General features: G+C 39.6%; 1 protein-coding gene across 2 annotated transcripts in view; it reads right to left on the bottom strand.

The window, feature by feature from the left end:
- Positions 1-21,512, bottom strand: part of WDR93 (WD repeat domain 93) — a 51,369-nt gene that overhangs the window by 26,132 nt on the left and 3,725 nt on the right. For both annotated transcript variants that reach the window (XM_058542443.1, XM_058542442.1), the window contains exons 2-7: positions 15,457-15,801; positions 14,642-14,834; positions 12,751-12,815; positions 5,992-6,070; positions 3,865-3,980; positions 2,070-2,108 (exon numbers count right to left, since the gene is read on the bottom strand). In XM_058542443.1, the coding sequence (XP_058398426.1) occupies positions 2,070-2,108; positions 3,865-3,980; positions 5,992-6,070; positions 12,751-12,815; positions 14,642-14,834; positions 15,457-15,759 (795 nt within the window). In that variant the 5' untranslated portion in view covers positions 15,760-15,801. The remainder of the gene's footprint in view (positions 1-2,069; positions 2,109-3,864; positions 3,981-5,991; positions 6,071-12,750; positions 12,816-14,641; positions 14,835-15,456; positions 15,802-21,512) is intronic.

Raw genomic sequence — 21,512 nt, 5'->3', positions numbered from 1 at the left:
TATGATAGCAAAAATGAAAAGCTCAGTGAAAGAGCTGGGAGACAGAGCTGATGAGCTCTCCCCAAAGGTAGAACAACAACAAACGCATGGAAAATAGAACAGAAAATATACAATAAGGTCACCAAGCAAGCAGGTGGCATAGACAGGATTAGAACCCTGGCAGTTTTGCTCCCAAGTTCATAAGGTCTTGGTGTAGGCAGACAAGTATTTTAATGAAACAGGATAAAGAGTATAGAAATATATACAGGAATGATAAAGATCACATTTCAAAGCAAATGGGAAAAGATGGATTACTCAAAAATATCTATGTGGCAATTGGCTGTATGAAAAAACACGGATAAAAGTTGATCCTTCCCTTGCTCCATTCGCAAAAGAAACTCCCATATGAATTAAAGAGTGAAATGTCAAAAAAAAAAAAACGACTATGAAAGTATTAGAAGAAAACATAGGAGAATTTATAACCTTGGCATAGTGAAAGCCTCCTTAAGTGCAATGGCTGTAAAGAAAAGAGATAATTATAGCTACATCAAAATATAAAACTTTTTTCAACAAAAAAGGACATAAACAAAGTAAAAAGGGAAATAACAGATTGGAAGAAAGTATATAATCAGCAAAAGATACATACAGGCAACTCACAGAAGAGAAAACCTCAATGGCCAATAAAAATATGGAGAGATTAATGAAAAGTAACACGAGATGTCATTTTGTCCCGTCAGTTTGCAAAATAAAAAACATTAATTGATCATATCAAGGTCAGCAAAGCTGTGGCTGTCATGCCATTTTTAAAGGACCATTTAGCAGTATGTATATTAAAACTAAAAATGCACATACCCTTCAGAAGCACTTGGGTATACAAAGAAGAATTTACAAATATTTTCACTGTTATTATGTAAAAGCCACAAACTGGGAACACCCTCAATATCATCAATATTCTAATAGCCAAATAAACCATGGTACATCCATAATATAGAATAGAACACAGAGGGTCAAAAAAACAAAGTAGGTTTATTTGACATTGAAAAACCTTGCCAATAAGTTGAGCAAAAAAATTCAAGTTCGTAAGAAAATATGTATAGTATGATGCCACTTACATAGAAAAAAATTCCCATAAAACAAAACTATATTTTTCAAAATAAACAGATAAAAGAATATAAATATACACTAAAGATCTAGAAAACACACACCAAGCTAATAATGGTGATGCACTCTGGAGAGGGCTGCTCTATCTGAATTACCTGGCTTTTCCCAGAGTGATGTATTCACATATTATTTGTATAAGTTGAAACATAATGTAATTTAAAAAGGGAAAAAAATAAAGGGCTTTAGACAGACTTCCATTTGGAAGTTCATCACTACTCTATTGATAAGCCTGAGTCCTCTAAGAGCTAAGCCTCTGGAAAGCATGGCGTGCTCTCGGCCTCAGAGGGAGAGCCAGAAAGCTCCAGGAAGCTGCTCCATTCTCCAAGGTATCCCAACACAAAGACGAAACCCCCCAAGAACCTCGGCTTGCTGGATGGGCTGTTATTTTGGCAGGGGCAAATTGGGTTTCATGGGGCTCGAAGTACATACAATTTGGGGGCCTCTGTAAGAAAAAGAACACAAAATTTTGAACACAAAATGCCCATGGCCACCCTACTACCACCCAATATAGAGGAAATTGTGACAGAGTGGAAGTTTGAACTAAAAGAGACAGTGGTATTAAGTAATTGTGGTTAAAATACGTTACTTTTGCCAATTTTACAAAAATACGTGACCATGTGAACACACTGCTAGGACTCCTCCTATGGCCTTGGCAGGGGCCATCCAAGTCAGGAGACCTGAAAATTAACCTCCCTTACCTTCAGGGAAACCCACCTCTGGACAAATGACTTGGTTTAATTACCCACAAGGATAGGGCGCCATCTTCAATGGACATGAGGCACAAGATGAAGTCACAGAGAATCTGAAAACAGTGCCCTGGTGGAACCCTTTACTAGTATACTTGATAGTTAAGGTAAATTTCAAGTCAAGATAAAAATATCTAACATGTAACTTAACTCTCTCGGGAGATATTCTTTAAAGTTTCTTACCATTTCTGAATTATCTGAAGTCACGGGATCAAGAGTGTTCTGAGGAGAAAAATGAGAAATTAATTCACACTAGGCTTTGATATGATCCCCCTCCCCGCTTAATCTTCCAAGATGCTCTTTCTTCCCCCCAATTACTCTTGTGAGTAGTGAACGCATTCAGTAGACACGGAGGACCAATATTTGTGTGGTCCTCTGGCCTGCAGGATTTTAACACATGATCCCAATTCTCCAGGATCTTAAAACGTAGTTGGGGAAACAAGAAATAGATGATAAGAGGAAATACGAATGAACAGAGATAAGGAGATCAGTTAGCAGACCATTACAAAAATCTAAGTTGAAGTGAATATTTCTGATTGGTAAAATAAATTGGTGACGTGACAATTTTATTTAACTAACACTAAATATAATTCATAGTACAGGAACTACCACTGTAACTGGCATTAGTTGGTTGCTTCTCAGTGTATGGAAACTGAGGAAACTATGGTGAGAAACCACACCCACTCCAAGGTGCTTTTCCCAGTTGGATAATAAATTAATCCCCAAAAAAAATACATCTGTTGAGCACTGAGTATGATACCATGGGGTTGGTTGATAAAAAGAAGCAGAAGGTATGGTCTTAATAATCCAGAAATTTATTATCTAGTTAAGAAAAAAGGACTTTCATGCACAACAGGATAACTAAAAATCAAGGTAGTATGTGGAAAGTGCCAAAAAAGGGGTACAAAGGGGGGCCGGCCCAGTGGTGCAGTGGTTAAATGCTTGCACTCCGCTTCTCGGCCCAGGGTTCACAGGTTCGGATCCCGGGCACGCACCGACACACCACTTGTCAAGCCATGCTATGGTGGCATCCCACATAAAGTAGAGGAAGATGGACAGGGATGTTAGCCCAGGGCCAATCTTCCTCAGCAAAAAAAGAGGAGGATTGGCATTGAATGCTAGCTCAGGGCTGATCTTCCTCAAAAAAAAAAAAAAAAAAAGAGGTACGAAGAATAAAATCTGTGAGACTTTAGAGGAGGAAGTTCTCTGGGTTGGTAATTCTAGTGGTACAGGACCACACCCCGCAATTAAGACATTTACTGGAGAGAAAAGGCATTTATTCAAAGCCACTCAATGAGCTCAGCATGAATGTGAGTCTCGGTCTCCTATATTAATAATTTCACTAATTCTTTAGCACCTAACGGAATATGTTTAAAAGGCATGCGCAATTAATATTACTTGGTTAAAAAAATAATAACTGCACAACAGTTAGATGAGCAAATTAAATCTTAAGGTAATATTTACTGAGGAACTATACATTAAAGACACAGCATGAGGCCCAGGGACCACATATAATTAAACTGAAATGGTGGAGTTCCTAATTTCTAAGAAAAATATGAAGAATATATGTATTCCCATATATTGAGCACAACTGCTTTATACCATCATCTGGGAAATTTAGTGGAATTCAAGGCATGAAAGGATTATTTCAGCCCAGGAGGGAAAACAATTACCTAAGAGGCATGAGTCAGGATCCAAGACCCTCCCCCCAGAAAAATGCCTGGGAGTGGTCTTGGGGGAGGGCAACTTTCTGACAAGAGAGATACTGAGACTCCCATTCCTGAAAACACGTCCACTTTGTAATATCGTACTTTAACCAAAGCAAGTTGATTGGGGAGACATGGGCCAGTGCGCCTGTTGTCCTTTCTTATAGCCTCCAGAAGGCCTCATTTATCTTGAAGTTCCACAGAGGATTTAGGCTAGATGTGGATCAAGGGTAGGGAGAAATGTATCAGTTGAAAGCAGAGATGTTTCCTACCAGTTGCAGCTGTCTGACTTTTTTCTTTGGATTTATAGTGAGTTGGGGGTGCTCCACTTCCTTGAGCCAAGACTCCTTGGGCAATTTATACACATCCAGCCAAATGTCTCCCGCTCCTGCATTGGAAAGCCAAGGAACCATTAAGCAACTGCAAGCAGGCGACAAGTTTCATCTAAGAAATGGCCTGTCTTCTTCAAACCCCTGGCACGGAGACCAGCACACCCTCTCAGAACAGCAACTTTGAAAACTGAAGATGTGGTTCTGCATTGGTTCCTCTAAGTCCTCACTTATGGAAAGCTGTAGAGCTCCTCCCCCAAGCCACCACATCGAAAGGGAGCAGGGACTTCTCACACTCACAGCACTGATGTTAACAGTTTTTAACCCAACTGTCTGCTCTGCCTCATGCCCATGTTTTCTAGGTTCCAAATGGTACATTCCACTGACATTCTGTCTTACAGCTACTCCTGCCTGGGGAGGAAGGTGCATATACAGAATCAGTAACTGGGAGGAGTATGGCTGAGAGGGTTAGAATTGGGAGATGCTCCAAGAGAATTCTTCTGACCAATATTTAAGGAGATGACAACCCATGGGGTGACTGTGGGACTTTATCTTGTCAAAGAAACATGCTCAGCTTCTATACCAAATACCTGCCAACCTGGGAAAGGTTACTTTCCCATGGTATAGGATTCTGGCTAAATGTTTCCTTAAAAAAGTAATCGTCTGAACACCTTGATTTCAGACTTCTGGCTTCCAGAACTGCGAGAGAATAAGTATCTGTTGTTTTAAGCCACCTAGTTTGTGGTACTTTATTACTGCAGCCCTAGGAAGCTACTACAGATAGTAAAAAAGTTTCCTTTGATACATAAAACATTATAAAATATATATCTTCCTCAAGCACCTAACATTTGAGGGGCCTGGGGCAAGAGTATAAATAGAGGCCCATATACCATATGTCTAAATATTTAAAAGTTAAAAATCAAGCTAACAATCATTTGAATAAAACATGTTCTATTACCACAGTAATAATTGCAACAGGTAAGATCCAATGACGAATGCTAAAATTGGTGGGCAAAACTTTAAGGAGAAACAGGATATTTGCAAAGTCTCAAAGTATCTCCCCCCAAATGTTTCTCAATTACTGTGGTAGTTTCAAAATATGTCCAAAAATTCTTTGATCTTCCCACCTCCAGGAAGTGGTGCTTAAATTCTCTCCCCTTGAGTGTGGTCTGGACTTAGCGACTTCTAACAGAGTATGGCAAGGAAAAAACAGTAGCTCAGGAGTGGAGGAACCTGGCAAACACCACTTTCACTAAGTGATCAAGGTTAACATCAGCAGTAGTGAGTTATGTTGCTATCACATACCCTCTGATACGATGCACGGAAAAGAGCACTTCACCTCTGTGGTATCTTCCCCCAAACCCTTAATCCCACTTGAATCATGAGAAAAATTCAGACAAACTGAAATTGAGGGACATTGCACAAAACATCTGACTGGTATTCTTCAAAAGTGTCAAGGTCATGAAAAACAAGGAACGACCAAGACATTGTCACAGAGAGGAGTAGACTAAGGAGATATGATGACTAAGCGCAACATGGTATCCTGGATTGAACCTTGGAGCAAAAAAATTAGATTAGTGGAAAAACTGGTGAAATCTGAAAAAAAATCTGTTGTTAATAGTATTATACCAGCCCTGTGGCGTAGCAGTTAAGTGCACACGCTTAGCTGCTGGTGGCCCGGGTTCGGATCCTGGGCGCATACCGACACACCGCTTGTCAGGCCATGCTGTGGCAGCGTCCCATATCAAGTGGAGGAGGATGAGCACAGATGTTAGCCCAGGGCCAGTCTTCCTCAGCAAAAAAAGAGGAGGATTGGCATGGATGTTAGCTCAGGGCTGATCTTCCTCACACACACACACAAAAATAGTATTATACCAATGTTATTGCTTAATTTTGACAAATGAACCAGGGTTATGTTAAATGTTGATACTAGGGAAGCTGGGTGAAAGGTATAGGGGAATTCTGTACTATTTTGTAAGTTATTTCTAAATAAAATGTTTGAAAAACAAAAGTGTTTATCTGGAAGAGACTGCAAATCTGAACCTTCTTAACAGCCTTTGGTTAACTTGCCTTGTAGGAGGAAGGCTGCAAAGTCCCCTCCTTGAGAAATCTCCATCTTTATACAGGTGGTTTGCTTGCTGGTGTCATCCTGAAAAGAAGAGAGATGCTGACAGAGTAAGGTCAGCCTAATGACAGAGAAGAATGTATTTCAGGGCCTTCTGTGGTTCACACTAGAGAACATAAATCTTTTTAAAGCTTGAGACATGAAAAGATGCCTCAAACTATTTCATACTTTCCATTTTTTGTACAGGAATTGGACAAGATCATATGTAAAAAAGTGGAACTCAATTTTCTGTCTAGAAGTTTTTGGACTTATTTCCTGGTTTGTAGACTACTCCTGATGATTTGCGGTGATTTCATACTATCTGATCTCCTGGTCAGGTTTGCAAACCCTAAATATCTAGGCCAGCACTCAGTTATCCAAAATGAGTTGAAATAAGTTTTACATGACACTGAAAACTCTGGTCAGTTTGCTTGAAGAAAGCCTCTATCTAGACTATCGTAGTGTCTTAGTCTGTTCAGGCTGCTATAACAAAATACCATAGACTGGGTAGCTTATAAATAATAAACATTTATTTCTCACAGTTCTCGAGGCTGGAAATCCAAGATTTCCAAGGATTTCAAGAACCCGGAAGATTCAGCGTCTGGTGAGGGCCAGCTTCCTGGTTCATAGACTGCCTGCCACCTTCTCGCGGCGTCCTCACACAATGGAAAGCTCAAGAGAGCTCTCCTGGGCCTCTTATAAAGCACTAATCCCATTCATGAAGGCTCTGGAGTCCCCTGTATTTCCCATAAACTGGTAATCAGATCTAGAGGTTTGATTAGATTTAGGTTCAACTGTTTTGGCAACAATACTCCACAGGTGTGCAGTCTCCCTCCTGCATCACATCAGGAGCTCATAACAGCTGGTTGTTCTCTCGTAGTAATGTGAAGGTTGAGCACTGAGAACAGGTGTTGTCATCCTCGCTCATCAGTGATCAAGTTCTCCATCAGCCACCGATGGTCACTGCCTAGACCATTACTCTGCAAAATGGCTATAAAATTAAGATAGCCCAAGTGGATCACTCCTTCTGCATTTGTTAGAATTCTTCTGTAAAGGAGATCCTTCCGTCATCAACTATTTGATTACCCTGAAATACAGCCTATATAGGAAAGTCAGGATAAATGCTTGATTCTTTCCCTTAGTTTTCAGAAGATTGAGTCTGTACCCTAGCAACTTACAAAGCTAACAATGAAGTCTTCAAAAATATATTATGAATTAATGATTTTTTAAAAACAGTTTTTGGTGTGTTCTAACCCGGCAACACTACTTTCTTTGTAATGTCCCTGTCAATTTGGATATCAGAGTTATGCTGCTCTCATAAAATGAGTTGAGGATTATATATTCTCTAAATGTTTTTAGAGAGTTTTTTTAAACATAAAATTTAAATACAGTTAAAGGCACAAATATTAAATGTACATCTCGATGAGTTCTGGCAAATGTATACATCTGTGTAACTAACACACAGTCAAGGCATAAGACATTACCATCATCCTAGAAAGTTCTCCTAGTACCCTGTTTTAGTCAACTACCCCTCTATAGGCAACCAATGATCTGATCTTCCTCACCAACATAGATGAGTTTTTCCTGTTCTTAAATTTCATATAATTGGAATCATACAGAATGTACTCTTTGTACATTCTGGCTTCTTTCACATAACTTAAAGTCTTTGAATTTTATCCACTGTGTTGTAAGCATCTCTACTTCATTACGTTTTATTGCTAAATAGTATTCCATTGAATATACCACAAATTTTTATTCATTGTTTCCAGTTTTTGATTTTTTTAAAATAATTTTATTTATTTATTTTCCCCGCAAAGCCCCAGCAGATAGTTGTATGTCATAGCTGCACGTCCTTCTAGTTGCTGTATGTGGGAAGCGGCCTCAGCATGGCCAGAGAAGCGGTGCATCGGTGTGCGCCGGGGATCCAAACCCGGGCCACCAGCAGCGGAGCGCGCGCACTTAACCGCTAAGACACCGGGCCGGCCCATCCAGTTTTTGATTATTATAAATAAAGCTTCTATGAACATTCTTGTACAAATGTTTTTGTGGATATATGTTTTTCTTTCTCTTGGGTAAATACCTAGGAGTCAAACTGATGGGTCATAGATTTAACTTCGTAGAAACTACTTACTGTGGTTGTACCATTTTACACTCCTCCCAGCAGCGTATCAAAGTTCCTATTGCTCCACATCCTCGTCAGTATTTGGTATGCTTGGTCTTTTTAATTTTAAGCATTATAATAGGTGTGTAGTACTGTTTCATTATGATTTTAATTTGCATTTCCTGTTAACTAATGATATTGGGTACTTTTAAAAATTAGTTATTCATATATCTTCTTTTGTAAAATGTCAGCTCAAGTCTTTTGCTTATTTTTTATTGGGTTGTCTTTTTTATTATTGGAGTTCTTTATATATTCTGGATATACTTTAAAAGGTATATATACACATTGCAGGTACTTTCTCCCAGTCTGTCTGTGGCTTGCTTTTTTATTTTCTTAATAGTATCTTTATAATAATAATGATTATGAAGACCTTTATTAACAGGTGCTTGCATTTTGTTAACTTTTTTGAAAAAATCAAGTCACAATGTTTTATTACAAATTAAAAATGAGGTTCTTAAAAATCTCAACTTGGCTGGATATGAAACAATTTAAAAACCTTTAAAGGTGTATTGAGAAAAACCAAGCTTTTTAAAAGAAACCTAGTTGGTATTACCAAAAAGAGACGTTTTTAGGTAAAAATAAAAACTGGATGCTGCACAGATAATGCCAATAGTTCTAGTTATCTGGTCAATGGTCAAAAAAACAAGCACTTAAGGTCTTCTGCTCCTATCTTTTGCTCACTTCTTATTGCTGGAAATTCACATTCATTTCTTGAACCAGGTGATGGTATACAGGTGGTAAGCTGACATTTACTCAGCCCGGCCCTGCTCAGCCTCAGAAGCTGATGAATTCTCAGCCAAATTCTCGGCTGCTTTTGTCCTTTTGCCATCTTATGGCTTAGGTTTTCCAGGTGTTTGCATCAGCAGCAGAAGTTGCAGGGTAGCGGCGTGAGTGGCTGCTGACCTCAGGTCTCATCTCCTTGGTTTTCCTTCTCCTCTTCATTGCCATCCTTTCTGGGCCGTCTTGGGCAAGGAGGGCCAGTCCCCAGATACAGATTCTGTCTCGCTGTCTACCCTGTTCTGCACCCTGCTTGTCAGGCCCTCCATCCCTTCTCCCTGCACAGGATGGTGGGCATGCCGTGCTTGGCACCTGCAGGGTCTCCACACTTAGGCAGGTGGGGACTGTCACCTGCACCAGGCCCGACGCTGTGGGCCTGGCCTTCAGGGGCACTCTCCGACCCCTCGTTCTTTTCGCCACTCTCACTAGTCTGGAATTCTGCTGGTAATGCCGTGGATGTGGAGACGATCACAATGGTTCAGGTCTGCTGCGGATTCACTGTCTTGCACTGAACTCCACCAAGCCTGTAACATCTGCTGCTTCTGCATCCTGTTCTCCTTCGACAACATCAAACTCTACCACCTGTCCATCTCGTACACCCCAAAGGCACTTCCTGGGGTTATTCTTTGTGAACATCTGCTGTCCAAATACATCTTCCTTGATGTCCTTCCTGTTGACGAAACCATATGCGTTCTTCACATGGAACCATCTGACTGTTCCCTAAACCTTTGTTGCGATGACCTCCTTGTCCCCACCAGTGGGTGCCACTGCTCCCTGTGCTACGGCAGGTGGTATGGGTGTGGGCAGTGCAGAGGCTGCTGCTGGGTATCCACCTCGCCAGGGTTGTGGTCATGGTGACTGGGGCCGGCACGACAGCTGCAGATCCTTCTGGGGTGTGAGGGTCACTAGGCTGGGCACTGGTAGGGTTGCTCAAGGTTCTCTGGGGTCTGCTCTCAGCTCCTGCTACCGATTGAACTCAATAACATCTTTTGATGAGCAGAAGCTTTAATTTTTTTAACAGCTTTATTTGGGGTGTAATAACACATAATAAACTGCATATTTGAAGTGTACAATTTGATAAGTTTTGACATGTGCTATCCCTTGAAACCATCACCACAATCAAGATACTGAACATATTCATCGCTCCCAAAAGCTTCCTCCTGCCCCTTGGTAATCCTTCCCTCCAACTTTCTCCCACCCCACCCTAGGCAAAAACTGATGTTTTCTGTCACCCGATTAGTTTGTATTTTCTAGAATTTCATATAAATGGAATCATACAGTATGTATTCTTTTTTGTGTGACTTTTTTCACTCAGCATAGTTATTTTGAGATTTACCCATGTTGTTATGTGCATTAATAGTTCATTCCTCTTTATTGCTGAGCAGTATTCTCTTGTGTGGCTATACCACAATCTGCTTATCAATTCACCTGTTGACGGATGTTTGGGTGGTTTCTAGTTTTTGGCTATTACAAATAAAACTGCTATGAACATTCATGTACCAGTCTTTGTATGGAGATAATGCTTTCATTTTTCCTGGGTAAATACCTAGGAGCAGAATGGCTGGATCACATGGTAGGTGTATATTCAACTTTTTAAAAAACTGCCAGAATGGTTGTACAGTTAAACTTTACCACCAGCAGTGTATGAGAGTTCCAGTTGTTCCATATCTCTGCCAACACTTCGTATGGTCAGTCTGTCTAATTTTAGGCATTCTAATACACGTGTAGTGGCAGCTCATTGTTATTTTAATTTGCATTTCCCTAATGACTAACCATGTTGAGCATCTTATTTGCCTTCCATATATCTTCTTTGGCAAACTGTCTTTCTTTTCAAATCCTTTGCCCATTTTAAAAAATGGGTTATTTCCTTATTTTTGAGTTTGAGTTTTGAGAGTTCTTTCTATATTCTGGATATAAGTCCTTCATCAGATAGGTGATTTACAATTATTTTCTCCCAGTCTATTCCTTGTCTTTTTATTCTCTTAACAGTGTCTTTTACAGAAGTTTTTAATTTTAAGTTCAATTTATCAATGTTTTCTTATATAGATTGTGTTTTTGATATTGGAGCTAAAAAATCTTTGCCTAACCCAAGGTCACAAAGACTTTCTCCTATGCTTTCTTCTGGAAGTTGTATAGTTTTAGATTTTACATATAGGCATATGATCCATTTTGAATTAATTTTTCTATATGGTGTGAGGAATAAAAAGTTTTTAATTCTGATGAAGTCCAATATCAATTTTCTCTTTTATGGTTAGCACTTTTCATGTCCTAAGAAATCTTTGCCTGTGCCAAGGTTGCAAAAATATTTTCCTGTGTTTTCTTCAAGAAGGATAATGTTTTAGCCTTTACATTAGGCCTATAATCCATATCAAATTAATTTTTGTGTGTGTGTGTGTGAGGAAGATTAGCCCTGAGCTAAAATCTGATGCCAATCCTGCTCTTTTTTGCCTAGGAAGATTGGCCCTGGGCTAACATCCATGCCTATCTTCCTCTACTTTATCTGGGACGCTGCCACAGCATGGCCTGACAAGTGGTGCATTGGTTCATGTCTGGGAGCATGGCCTGACAAGTGGTGCATTGGTTCATGTCCGGGATCCAAACCTGTGAACCCTGGGCTGCTGAAGCAGAGCGCACGAACTTAACTGGTACGCCACTGGGCCAGCCCCTCAAATTAATTTTTATATATGGTGTGAAGTGGGGGTGAGGTTCATTTTTTCCCCCATTTTTTACCTAGCATTCCAGCATCATTTGTTGAAAACACTTTCTTTTTCCCACTGAACTGCTTTGGTGCCCAATAATGGTACTTTTTACAAGACAAACTACAACTAAAAATCTACTCTGGGGGCCAGCCCTGTGGCCTAGTGGTTAAGTTCGGCGCACTCCGCTTCGGCAGCCCGGGTTCGGTTCCCGGGTGTGGACCTATACCACTCATTGGTGGCCATGCTGTGGTGGTGACCCACATACAAAATAGAGGAAGATTGTCATGGATGTTAGCTCAGGGCGAACCTTCCTCAAGCAAAAAAAGGAGGATTGGCAACAGATGTTAGCTCAGGGTGAATTTTCCTCAGCAAAAGAAAAAGAAAAATCTACTCTGAGCAATCCTCTCTCTTTTTTGGATTCATTGATTCAAAAAACACTTGCTGAGAACCTACAGTGTGCTAGGAACAAGGGATATATGGGTGAATAAGACATGTCCCCTGCCCTTGGGGAGCTCACATCCAAGAGAAACAGCAGTCACACAAACAAGTAAGTATGGAGGGTGGAGAAAATACCATGATAGAAATGTTGTTCTATATGGTGGTGGCACAGAAGAGGGAGAGAGAGCTCTTCTTGGGTATATCAGGGGATGTATCTCAGAGGAGATACTGAGCTGGTCTTGAAGGAAATTTAAGGGAACGAGGAAAATTTAAGAGGCACATAGTAGTCAGGGAGGCAAGGAGAGCGCTCCAAGCAGAGGGGATAGCATGGGCAAGGGAACAGAATGTGTATCAGCCTGGAAAACTTAGGGACTTGTAAGCAGTTAGTAGATATGCTGGTCTGGTGGTCAATCTGGACTGGAGTCCCTCAGTAATTTTCTTCTTTCAACAACAGGGTATATAAATCCAAGGCATTCAGCATGTACCCTCTGATGGCGGGGGATCTTTGAATTTGATGTTTTGGAGGCTCCCTGACCCGGGAGTCTGTATTTCTTTCCACTCTAGGACAGCTGTCATCACCTCCATATTAAAAGTAAACTTAATGTGCTACAGCTTTTGGTCCAGCTACAGGTGAAAGAAGAGGAACTTACCACTTCATTAATGGCTTTGATTAGGAAAAGACCATCCTTATAAAGATAAAACAGTCTAATGATACCTGAAACAGAAAAATAAGTGAGAATGTAAGACAGACAAGTGAGCCAAAGAAGAACTGGACTTTTCCATTTGACTTTCTGAAATTATCACCATAAGCTCACGCACTCTTAGGCCTCCACCCTGGCCCCTCCATTGCCCAGGGTGATCATGGTATCCCTGCCTTCCTCCACCTCTCACTTGAAATGTTCAAGTTCTTTTCCCGCCTGGGTCCTCTCCACCTAACCTGGCCCTTCCTCTTCTCCTGGAAGGCTCTGTAAGCGCTTCAGCCACATCAATCCACTCCTTGATTTCTATCCGCCTGTTTTAGCACATCATCTGTACTGCCTCACATTGTTATCCAATCGTTTCCTGTGAGGGTATTTTATTCCTCTCAGCGAGTTCATAGATTCCTTGAGGGAAAGAATCATATCTCACCGTTCTATGTGCCTCATCTCTCAACCCCCAACAAGCTCGTCATGCAGTTAATTTTGTTGAATTAATAATTCTGTCACTCTAATTCCCATTTAACCTAAGGGCTCTATATATGATCATGACCCACCATGACTTCTTACTTCTTTCTTTAGGTGCCTCCCAGATACTCAGAACTTGCTTCTACACCCATAATACAGACCTTGTAAAGGCATCTGGCCCACCACGGGTGAAAGTCTAACTCAATCCAATCAACATCCAAGGGATATCTACTCCATGACCATGAATGTGCTAGGGACAACCAAGGCAGTCTCTGTCTTCAAAGTCATCACATTGAGGGTCACACAGACATGAAACCAATTAGATATAATGCAGTGTGACAAATGCAATCCTATCTTTAAGACCAAACTTCTCCTATCAACATTCCCACTCCAGATGCCTCAAAGCTGTGCATGCTCAAATGGAACTCTTCAACTTACGGACCCCTGAAACCTTATTCTCCTATAACTGCTATCAAGGCATGGCATCATCATCCACCCTGTTATCTAAGGCAGAAAGGAGTCATTTTTCTTCACTTATCCTTCATATACCTCCCCACTCCTGACCCCACACACATATTCCATCACTCATCAAGTTTTTCCATTACATTTTCCTTTTCATTTTAAAGCTTTTTATTTTGAACTAATTTTAGACTTACAGAAAAGTTGTGAAAATAGTACAAACAGTTCCCTTATTCCTTCACCCATTTCCCCTAATGTTAACGTCTTATAACCATAGTACAATTCTTCTTTTCATTTTAACGGACCTTGCCTTGGTTCAGACATTCATAATTTCTCTCCTCAATGAATGTAATAGTTCTTCCTGGTCTCTCTGCCTCTCATTTTGACTTTTTCAAACTCCTAACCAGGGTGCCCTTCCTAAAATGCCAATCTGGTCAGGTCGCTCTCCTGCAGACACAGTCTCCTCCAGGACACTGTCTACAGTTCTCTATACTGTAGTCCCATTGAGGGCCTGGTTCATCCTCAGATGAGGGAAAAAAGCAAGCCCTGGTTCCTGCGAGCGGCAGGATTGCTGAATGCCCAAAGGGTAGGGGACTCTGGGGCCACGCCGCCTGGTTCAAATCCTGCCCATGCCACTTACTTTCCATGTTAGCTCAAGTAACCTCCATGCCTCAGTTGCCTCTTCTGAAAAACAGGGATAATAAGTTGTACTTACCTCCTAGGGCTGTTGTGAGGGTTCAATGGGCCTCTATACATGAAATGTTAGAATAGTGCCTGGCACACTATACTGTTCTGTAGGTGTTAGTTACCACTACATGACCATGTCTGGCTCTGCCGATTTCTAGAAAGGAGATTAAATTGAGCAACAGTCTACAGGTACCCGTTAATTAAGCTAAAAAGGAAGATAAAGAACAAGTACCCATTTCATCCACAGGAGCAATAAGTATTTCACTCCCCAAATCTGTGGCCCAGATGGAAGTGACATCAACCTTAAGTTTCTCCCAAACATATACTTGTTTAGCATTGTAGAGATTATAGATGGAGAATCCTTTGGCTCCTCCAATAAACACATAGTCTTGGGAAACAGCCATACAATTCGGCATGTTGTTGAGCTGGGAAAACAAAAACAAAGAAAAAAAAGGAATGATTTTCAGCTGTCACCGTCTGCAAGTAATATGAACTAACTTTTCAAAGAGGGACGTGGGCCCTTCTTAGCTATAATATCCAACCCCAAACATAGTGCTCATCTAATTATCTTGCCCAAACATCAAGAAAGTCATAGCATTCCATTTTTAGGGGAAAGGGGCCAGAGAAAACAAAGAAGCTGGGAATAAATGCACATTCATAACACTAAGCATGACTACAAGCCCTGTGATGAGTAGACAAGTGGCCCCATTCCCTGTACTTTATTCATCTAGAACACTGTGGAAAGAGCTATAGGTAAGGCACTGGCAGATTCTCAACCATCAAGCAAGATTAACATATTCAGAAAGATTTTTAAATAACAACAGAATATAAAAGACACTCTGCATAATCTTCAATTAACCAGAACACCCACTTCCCCAGGCAATTACTAGATCGATTTTCATCAACATCAGCATGCCTATAATCTTTCAAAAATGCACCTGTCTTATTGAATGAAAGTTCCTGGTAGGAATTCCTTCCCTGGATCAGGTGTTTTCATTTATTAACACTGAACTGAGAAACAGGGACTCCTGGTCAGCTGCTCCATACCTTGCTTTCTACAAGTGGAGGGTAGATGGTGGGCTGGATCCAGCTGAGCTCAGATTTCCTCAATGTGTCCCTCTCCTCAATAACTTCCCACGACCGGTCAAACAGAAGGTTCACCAGCTTGTTGATCATTCGATAAGGCTGAGGCAGGGAATCTAGCTCCTCATCTGGGTCCTTGAATACATAATCCTCTTCATCATCTTTAGACCAGTCCTTCTCTGTTGGGGATGGCACCTCCAGAGGCCCCTTTCGTGTAAAAACGGGCAGCCTCGTCTTCTGGGCTCGACTTCCTTTGGGGGATGACATCACAGAAGGTGGCACTGAGAACTTCTATGAAACTCTGAAAAGCTGATAAAGAAGTAAGCAAAGGTACTTTGAGAAAAAGGGGAAGTTAGCAGAAGATAGAGCATCATCCTCTCTACCACAAATAGCCTACGGGGACTATATTCTAGAGACTGGCACTTTCCTTATTGATCACAGGGTTGTTACCACATTACTCTTCATATTAGTAGGGATGTCAGCAGAGACAGGTATTCACTATTCACATCCTCCAGGCCTGCCCAAGATGATGTGTGCTATGATGGAAGGAGAGGAGTTTGGCATCCTTGTTGCCTTTCGTCACCTCCTAAGAGAATGGCTGTCTTTCTGTCCCAAATAGAATTCACTCTGTCTCCGACAATGTATGCTTTCTCATTCTTCCATCTCTGCAAATGGCTGTGCTCAAGCCCGCTGGGTAAGAGCCATGACTTCTCCCCTTCCCTTTCCCTCACCTCCAACCTGATGCAGTCAAGCACTTACAATCCTTGCTGTCCAATCTGTTTCTTTCTCCCTATTGCCACTGCTGCCGCTCAGGAGTTCTGTAGGTACAGTGCCCAGAGCCTGTGAGACTTTTCAAGGGCCTACAGAAATGTTTGAGACTTGAAAAAAAATTGACTGAATAAAAACCCCACAAAATCAACATAATTAAATATTCACAAAAATATTTACAACTTATCAGCTCCACTCTGTGTGTGTATGAAGTTCAAGCCTATAAGAAAAGAACAAGTAATCTGTACCTTATAAAACTCAAAACTGTACAAATTATAACAAGGCTTGCAAATGTTATAGTTTAAAAAAGGCATTTAATGTAGAACACAGGGTACATTTTAAGATGCTTAATGTAGTGGGGTAGGGTCTTGCACTGCCAGGTGCCTGGGGGCCATGGAAGTCTTATAAAGGCCCTGCTGCCATCACCTTTGCTCACCTGCTAAAGTACATTTCTGATGTTTCCAGCGCATGAGTGAGAGGAGACTAGCTAAGTCTGAGTCTGAGAGGAAAGAACTACTTGAAATAATTAGAGGGAACAGTAACCTGAGCTCACACAGGTCCAGGAATGCCTGTTTCCACTAGCGACAATAGAAAACCTCAAGATTCACAAACACTGAGTAGAGTACTCAGAAGAGTCTTGCCAAGTGGGAAAAATTAGCCCTAGAATAAATGCTGCTCTGGTATCACCCACCAAATCTTAGAAGTTAGGAAATTAAACTATTACTAAGTAACTTAACTGCATGCCAGAATAAAGCTCAAGATTATTTATAAGAATACAAAAATATCCAGCACTGGGCTGGCCCGGTGGCATAGCGGTTAAGTGCGTGCGCTCCGCTGTGGTGGCCCAGGGTTCGGACCCTGGGCACGCACCGACGCACCGCTTGTCAAGCCATGCTGTGGCGGCGTCCCATATAAAGTGGAGGAAGATGGGCACAGATGTTAGCCCAGTGCCAGTCTTCCTCAGCAAAAAGAGGAGGATTGGCAGATGTTAGCTCAGGGCTAATCTTCCTCACACACACACAAAAAAATATCCAGCATCCAATGAAGTAAAATTCACAGTGTCTGAGATCCAATAAAAATATTACCTGGCATACAGAGAGGCAAGAAAATATAAGCCATAATAAAGAGAAAAATCAATCAATTGAAGCTGACTCATAATCAATGATTAAACAGATATTAGAATTAGCAGACAAAACAGTTATGAGTATATTCCACATGTTCGAAAACCAAGAGGAGATACTGAACATGTTAAGTAGAGATGTGGAAGATCTAAAAAAGAAAAAAACCAAACTGAACCTTTAGAGATGAAAACTACAATGTCTGAGATGAAAAATACACTCAGTTAGATTAATAACAAGATTTCAGAGCAAAACAAATTAGATGGCAGAAAAAAGATTAGTGAATTTGAAGGCACAGCAACAGAAACAAAACGAAACAAAGAGAAAAAACAAATGAAGAGAGTGAGGTGTGTGATAACTTGAAGTAGCCTAATCCACGGGTGACTGAAATCCCCAGAGGAGGGACGAGACAAAAAAAATTTGTAGAAATTGGGGCTGGCCCAGTGGTGTAGTGGTTAAGTTTGCATGTTCCACTTCGGCGGCCCGGGATTCACAGGCCCAGATCCCAGGTGCGGACCTACGCACTGCTCATGAAGCCGTGCTGTGGTGGAATCCACATACAAAATAGAGGAAGATTGGCACAGATGTTAGCTCAGGGACAATCTTCCTCAAGCAGAAAGAGGAGGATTGGCAACAGAAATTAGCTCAGGGCCAATCTTCCTCACCAAAAAAAAAAAGAAAAAAGAAAAAAGAAAAAAAAATTGTAGAAAAAATGGACAAAAATTTTCTAAATTTGATGAAAACTGTAAACTCACAGATGCAAGAAGAAAAACAAATCCTAACCAAATAAAACATGAAGAAATTTATACCAAGGCATATCATGATCAAATTGCTCAAAACTACTGATCAAGACAAAATATGAAAAGCAGCCAGAGGAAAAAACACATGTACAGAGGGACAAAGTAAAGAACAGCAGCAGATTTCCTGAAGGAAACAGTACAAGTGAGAAGACAGTGGAGCAACATCTTAAAAGTACTGAAAGAAAAAACTTGTCAATCAAGAATTCTACACCCAGGAAAAATAGCTTTAAATAAATGAATGCAAAATACAAAACAAAAACTAATACAAAAACTGAAAGAATTCATCAGCAGGAGACCAGGATTATAAGAAATAAAGTTAAAGAAAGGCCTCCAGGCAGAAGAAAAATGGTATCAGATAGAAATATGAATCTACACAAAGGAATGAAAAGCACTGGATGATAGCTATGTAGGTAAATACAAAAGACTTTCTCTTATTATTTAAATCTCTTTGAAAGATATTTAAAATATTTAAACAAAAAAATAATAATAGTGTAGTAGGGGGTTAATAGCACATGTAGAAGAGATATATATGACAATAATAGTTCAAAGGCTAGGAGGGGAGAAATGGAAGTAAATCAATACCACTTGAATGTAGACTGATAAGTTAAACATGCATACCATAAACGCTAAAGCAACCACTAAAGTAATAAAATTAGGAGTTATAGCTAATAAGCCAACAAAGGAGATAAAATGGAATCATCAAAATATTCAATTAAAAAAGGTAAGAGAGAAGAAAAAGAGCAAAAAACAGATGAGACAAACAAAATATATGGTGAAACCCAACCATATCAATAATCATATCAAATGTAAATAGTCTAAACACTCTAATCAAACAGCAGAAATTGTCAGATTAGACAAAAGAGAAAGATTCAATATATGCTGCCTACAAAAAATCCACTTTAAATATAAAGACATATTTAGGTTAAAACTAAAAGAGTAGAAATAGATTTACCATGCTAACGCTAATTAAAAGAAAGCTAGAGTGGCTATATTAATATTAGATGATGCATATTTCAGATCAAAGAATACTACCTGGCATAAAGAGGTTTGTTTCATAATAATAAGAGGGTCAATTCATCAAGAAGACATAATAATCCTAAATATTTATGAACCTAATAACAGAGCTTCAAAGCACATGAAGCAAAACTGAGAGAATTTCAATGAGAAACAGACAAATCCAAATTATAGTCAGAGATTTCAATACCCTCTCTCAATAATTTATAGACTATGTAGACAAAAAGATCAGCAAGGATACAGAAAACTTGAACACTAATTTGATATGACTGACATTCTAGAATACTCTACCCAACGACAACAGGATACAAATTCTTTAAGTACACATAAAACATTTATCAAGGCAAACCATATTCTGGGCTATATAAACTAAGTCGTAATAAATCAAAAGTACTCAAGTCATACAAACCATGTTCTCTGACCACACAGAATTATTTTAGAAATCAACAACAGAAAGATATTTAGAAATACACAAAACCTCAAAATATTAGGAAACTAACATTTCTTAATAACTTATGGATCACTACTACATACCTATTAGAATAGCTAAAATAAAAAAAGTATATTGACAATATGAAGCCCTGGTGAACACACAGAGCGAATGGACTCACATGCATTGCTGCTGGGAATGCAAAAGGATAGCAGCACTCTGGGAAAGGATTTGGCAGTGTCTTATCAAGTTAAACATGTATTTACCATATGACCCAGCAATACCACCCCTGAGTATCTACTCTAGGAGTATGAGAACTTATGTTCTCACAAAAGCCTGTACACAAATGCTTATAGCAGCTCTATTTATAATTGCCAAAAATCGGAAACAATCCAAATGTCCTTCACCAGGTGAATGGATAAACCAACTGTGGTATAGCCATATTATGGAATATTATTCAGTAACAAAAAGGAAAAGACTACTGATACATACAAAAACATGATGAATTTCAAAGGCATTATTCTGAGTGAAAGAAACCAGTCTCAAAATTTATGTGCAGTATGATTTCCATTTACACGGCATTCTTGAAAATGCAGAACCAGTAATGGGAAACAGATCAGTGGCCGTCAGGAGTTATAGGTGGAGGGAGGCTGTTATTTCAAAAGGATAGCATGAGGGTGTTTTTGGGCATGATAAAACTGTTTCATCCAGATTGGAAAGGAAGACATAAAGCTGTCTTTATTCCCAGATAATATGATTATCTATATAGGAAATCTGATGAATCTACAAAAAATCTACCAGAACTAATAAATGAGGTTAGCAAGGTTGCAGGATACAAGCTCAATATACAAAATCCTATTGTATTTGTATATACTGGCAACAAACGATCAAAAATTGAAATTTAAAAATACTATTTATAATAGTATCAAAAATATGAAATACTTGGGGACAAATCTGACAAAAGATGTACACAAGACCTGTACACTGAAAGCTGTGAAATATTGCTGAAACTAAAGAAGACCTAAATAAATGGACAGAAATACTTTATTCATGGGATAGAAGACTCAATTTTGTTAAGATGTCAATTCTCCCCAAATTGATTTAGAAATTGAACACAATCCCTACAATAGTCCCAACTGGCTTTTTTTTTTTCCTTAGAAATTAAGAAGGTGATTTTACACTTCATATGGAAATGTAAAATACTTAGAATAGCCAAAATAACTTAGAAAAAGAAAGACAGAATTAGAAGACTAACACTACCTATTTCAAGACTTATTATGAAGCCATAGTAATCAAGACAGTATGTATTGGCATCAAAATCAACAAAGAGATCAATGAAACCAAATACAGAGTACAGAATTAGACCCATCCACATATGGACAGATTATTTTTGACAAAAGTGCAAAGATAATTCAGTGGAAAAAGGATAGTCCTTTCAATAAATAATGCTACATCAATTAGATATCCATATGGTAAAAAAATGAACTCCGATCCATACCTTGCACCATATACAAAAATTAACTCAAAGTAGATCATAAACCTAAATGCAAAACTTAAAACCAGAAAACTTCTAGAAGAAAACATAGGAGAAAACCTTCACAATCTTTGGTTAGACAAAGATTTCCTAGGTATGTGTTATGAGAGGTTCGGGGGATTCGATTGGAGATGTAAAAGAAACTTTCCACTCCAAACAAATGGACTGAAGGTATATTTTATTATATAGAGGAGAGTAAAGGCGATAGTCTACAAACAGATCCGAATAGGTCAAATAGTAAGAGGGAAAAACATCAGCTCGACTGGAAAGGGAAAGCATCCACATCGGCTGAGATAGCAGCAGATTCGAACAGGTCATATAACGAGAGGGAAAAACATCAGATGGACTGGAAAGTG

The sequence above is a fragment of the Diceros bicornis genome, chromosome 5 (genome assembly GCF_020826845.1).
Source record: "Diceros bicornis minor isolate mBicDic1 chromosome 5, mDicBic1.mat.cur, whole genome shotgun sequence".
Classification (NCBI taxonomy): domain Eukaryota; kingdom Metazoa; phylum Chordata; class Mammalia; order Perissodactyla; family Rhinocerotidae; genus Diceros; species Diceros bicornis.
The sequence above is the reverse complement of the archived record's forward strand: the minus strand, read 5'-3'. Positions and strand labels throughout refer to the sequence as shown.